Source organism: Pimephales promelas, chromosome 21 (assembly GCF_988280905.1).
Source record: "Pimephales promelas chromosome 21, fPimPro1.hap1.1, whole genome shotgun sequence".
NCBI classification, from domain to species: Eukaryota; Metazoa; Chordata; class Actinopteri; order Cypriniformes; family Leuciscidae; genus Pimephales; species Pimephales promelas.
The window spans coordinates 28,989,304-28,993,747 of NC_142789.1; the positions used below are offsets into that span (position 1 = coordinate 28,989,304).

Below are 4,444 nucleotides of genomic sequence, written 5' to 3' on the forward strand. Positions count from 1 at the left end.
ATGTCAACAGTTTTTAAAGCCTTCTTGTTACAAGAGTCAAATATAGTCCCAAAGTAGTGTTGTATTTCAATAAGTAAAACATTGAAAAGTGGTATCTGACCTGAAAATTTACATTTCTGTATATAAAATTTTGTCAACAAAGAAAGAAGATTAAGAAGGAATATTTTGTTTTTGTGTAATTGTTCAACTCTTGTCTCTTTGTTTTGTCACGTGATGATGACGTGACGTCATTTCGAACGCGTTGGATTTGTAAACGAGAGAAACTGCGCGCGCGTCTTGTGTGAGAGTGGCGGTGTCGAGCTGTCAGTCAAACCGAAAGCAAACAGCCTATATAAACACTCACACACTCACACATCTTCACACTAGCAATCAGGGCTTCATCCTCTGGACATTTATCTTCACTGAATCCAGCAAAAAGCTTTTTCATTTGCACTTTAAAAAATGGGCGTCTTCTTCTCTAACATTTTCTCACGTCTCTTTGAGAAGAAAGAGATGAGGTTGCTTATGGGTGAGTGCGTTTTTTATTTATCTAAAATGTCAACAAAAAAAAAAGATCTTTACTCTTTGATTCTTATTCGGTTTAAAAAAATATATATATTTCTCTTGTTCAAAAAGAGGCATATTAATTGATACGTGAATGTAATAAAACTTGAATATTGTGCATTTTCATTGTTGAATAAACGTTATGTATATTTCTTTTCCAAGTTGGTCTGGATGCAGCAGGGAAAACAACAGTCCTCTACAAACTCAAACTTGGTGAAGTTGTCACAACCATTCCAACTCTAGGTAAGAAATGTCAGGTCAAACAAATGTTTATTGTTTATTATATTCCATAAGTACTGAATCCCTGATAATGACTGACTCTGATTCTCTCTAGGCTTTAATGTTGAGACAGTTGAATATAAAAACATCTCCTTCACGGTGTGGGATGTCGGCGGTCAGGACGTTATCAGACGCCTCTGGAGACATTACTATCAGAACACTAAGGTAATTATGTGTTCAGTTCAATATGCACCAACTGCTTTTTATGAAATGCCCTAACAAAGTGTGTGTGTGTGTATGATTCAGGGTCTGATCTTTGTGGTGGACAGCAGTGATCCTGAGAGGATTGAAACGGCAGCAGAGGAACTAAAAATGATGGTACGTCATCTATATCATCAGATATATTACACGAGTTCAGTATAATCAGTAATATTGTGTACGAGCATCAAATCCATTTGAACCTTTTCAGCTGGAGGAGGATGAGATGAGAGACGTGGTTCTGTTAGTTCTTGCTAACAAGCAGGATTTACCCAAAGCCATGACAGTCTCTGAGCTGACAGACAGACTGGGTTTACACACACTGAGAGGAAGACAGGTGAGTGACACACACACACACACACTCAATGCAGGTGAGCAGAATAGAGCTGATGATGTGAGAGGTCACATGTGTTTCTCTCTCTCTCTCAGTGGTTCGTTCAGCCCACATGTGCGGTTCAAGGATCAGGTTTATATGAAGGACTGGATTGGCTCTCGGATCAACTGTCCAAACGATAAAACACACAAAATCATAACTGAACGTATATGTCTCCAGATTTGTTTTATTTTGGGATATTCATGGAATATTGTTAAACATTCTAATATATAATTCTAATTCACTGTATATTTAACTTACTACTGGTGTAAATACACTTTTGTACATGTCTGCCTTCAAAATGTGCCTTTCAAATGTCTTCAATAAATGCTGTATTTATTTAAAAAATATTGTAATTATGAATTGTATTTCATTTAAAATAGAATAGCAAAATACCAATCTGTTCTTAAAGGAGCAGTTCAATTTAAAAAACAAAAAAAAAACTTTTGCTGATAATTTACTCGCCCCCATGTCATCCAAGATGTCCATGTCTTTCTTTCTTCAGTCGAAAAGAAATGAAGGTTTTTGATGGATTTTCTCCATATAATGGACTTCAATGGGGTCCAAACGGTTCAAGGTCCAAAAGACAGTTTCAGTGCAAACTGTGAACTGTTCAAAGGGCTTTAAATGATTCCAGACAATGAATAAGGTACTTACTAGTGAAAAAATCACTTATTTAATGAATAAATAACAATGTTTAAGGTTTATAAGCTCAAATGCTCGCCTTGCTCTGTTCGTGACTCTAGTGTTCGAACTTGTTCATCAAAATGAACGAATCTTTTATCGAGTCATTTCGTTCGTTTGAAAAAGATTCTAAAGACATGGACGTCTTGGAGTAAATTATCAGCAAAAGTGTTTTTAAAAGTGAACTACTCCTTTAAACCAAACATTCATTACAGAAATAATGAGGGCAAAATAGGTTTGTGTGATTTCTATAATAACATGCTAGCAATAAAATATAGGCTACTAGAGTTACACATAAACGGAAACAGATTTATGCTCAACACAAATTCATAATTGACATTTATTTACACCTGGAAAAAAATATATACTTGTTCTTCATGAGGGAAACAAAACATTGACATTCTTTCTAGTGAAAAGCTGAATAGTGGTTTGGGGTTTGATAGAAAAATATTGTTTATGCTGAAACGTTGGACTGTGGTTTGGTGTACATGGTTTACAAAACAACGCAAATTTCCATTGATATCGTTCTATAATAATCAATCACCACAGCAACCTCCTGTACAATAACTACCAATATAAATGAGCAGATCAAAAATACAGATGTTAGAAAATATCCATCAGTATAACAAACAGGCATCGTGTCAAAAGCAGTTCGTTTTTAGCGTATTAGAATATACCTCTTTAAAATTCAAGCACGTTAAAATAGGTTTGTTCTTCAAATATAAAACATGAATGGTTGCCCAACAACCAGTGTTCACAAGCCCAGATTCATTCATGAGTCAGCATCCCATGATCCAACATCATAAACCAGGTCGAGAGTGAAGGAGTGCGACGGTCTTTGTCTCTCTAGCTCAAGGCACACAACAGAAGAGATGCATTTCTGGTGGTTCACGTCATGGAATATGAGCATGTGTTATGATTATGCACATTTTGGAGAAGAAAATCCTTCCTGTGGCTCGACACATCCCACCGATAAAGTGCAGGTCAAACAATCATAATTCGTGATATTAAAGCACTGATGTACTCTCAAACTACACACTTGGTCCTAATAGAGATCGATCGAATCAAGCTAAACAGAAAATCAAAGGCACAGACGCATTATTCACCTTTATCGGTCAAGCAAGTGTATAGAAAAGCTGTATTTGAAGACTATTGTGCGTTTAAAGTAGTTCACTTTTAAAAAAAACTTTTGCTGATAATTTACTTACCCCCATGTCATCCAAGATGTCCATGTCTTTCTTTCTTCAGTCGAAAAGAAATGAAGGTTTTTGATGAAAACATTCCAGGATTTTCTCCATATAATGGACTTCAATGGGGTCCAAACGGTTCTGATGTATGTTCGTGACTCTCCTGTTCAAATTAGTTCATCAAAATGAATTGGTTGAATCAACCAAATGACTCGAAAAAAGATTTGTTCATTTTGATGAATGAGTTCGAACAGGAGAGTCACGAACGCGCATCACCAAACAGAGCAAGGCGAGCATTTGTGCTTATAAAACTTAAACTTTGTTATTTATTTATTAAATGAGTGATCGTTCCGCTAGATAAGACCCTTATTCATCGTCTGGTGTCGTTTAAAGCCCTAAAAAAAACACTGCACTGAAACTCTCATTTGGACCTTGAACCGTTTGGTCCCCATTGAAGTCCATTATATGGAGAAAAATCCTGGGATGTTTTCATCAAAAACCTTCATTTCTTTTCGACTGAAGAAAGAAAGACATGGACATCTTGGATGACATGGGGGTGAGTAAATTATCAGCAAAAGTTTTTTTTAAAAAGTGAACTCCTTTAAGTATTCATTTTCTGAATGAGGATGTATGTTATTGAAGTAGAAGGAAGACCACAATCTCTGTAAAGTTATAACTAGACTAGTTCTTTCTGTTTGACCAGCGACGGGTCATTCAGGTCAGTGATGGTGGAGAGGACAGGAAAAGACAATGGCTTTTTTCCCTTCTGTCGTTAGTTTATGATTAAAAAATAAAAATAAATAAATACAAGTAAAACTGCACTGGTCTTTGTTGGGTTTGCCTTCATTATGAGAAATTCATATTGCATTTGTGCTATGCCGGACAGCCGTGATAATGTGCTCAGATGAAATACACTCTTCAATATTTATAGGTTAGTAGTGTTTGTCTGTGTTAAAGGAGAAATAAATCAAAATCAGTTATTGCAATATCAAAATCAAAACACAGTTGACTGGCTGAATATCATGGAAACATCTCCAGGGAACATTTCGCCCCAAAATATAATGGAAAAAATACATATAAAAGCCTATTTTTAGACCCATTAAGATTTTTAGCATATGACATTTTCTTTACCCATAAATTCTGTAATGATGGTGATTCTCTTTTTTGAACAATAATGTAG

At 35.6% G+C, this 4,444-nt stretch overlaps 1 protein-coding gene across 1 annotated transcript; it reads left to right on the forward strand.

Moving 5' to 3' along the window:
* The first annotated feature begins 284 nt into the window (after nucleotides 1–284).
* LOC120480279 (ADP-ribosylation factor 4) lies at nucleotides 285–1,695 on the forward strand. The gene is made up of 6 exons (XM_039673315.2): nucleotides 285–508; nucleotides 706–786; nucleotides 878–987; nucleotides 1,069–1,140; nucleotides 1,232–1,357; nucleotides 1,450–1,695. The coding sequence occupies exons 1-6, from the start codon at nucleotides 442–444 to the stop codon at nucleotides 1,534–1,536; spliced, it is 543 nt and encodes a 180-aa protein (XP_039529249.1). The 5' UTR covers nucleotides 285–441; the 3' UTR covers nucleotides 1,537–1,695.
* Nucleotides 1,696–4,444: the final 2,749 nt, after the last annotated feature.

Excerpts from the sequence above, each read along its gene's own strand:
- LOC120480279 (XM_039673315.2), top strand. The coding sequence starts at position 442 with ATGGGCGTCTTCTTCTCTAACATTTTCTCACGTCTCTTTGAGAAGAAA. Across the intron at positions 509-705 it reads AGAGATGAGGTTGCTTATGG|TTGGTCTGGATGCAGCAGGG; the intron begins GTGAGTGCGTTT and ends TTCTTTTCCAAG. Across the intron at positions 1,141-1,231 it reads CAGAGGAACTAAAAATGATG|CTGGAGGAGGATGAGATGAG; the intron begins GTACGTCATCTA and ends GAACCTTTTCAG.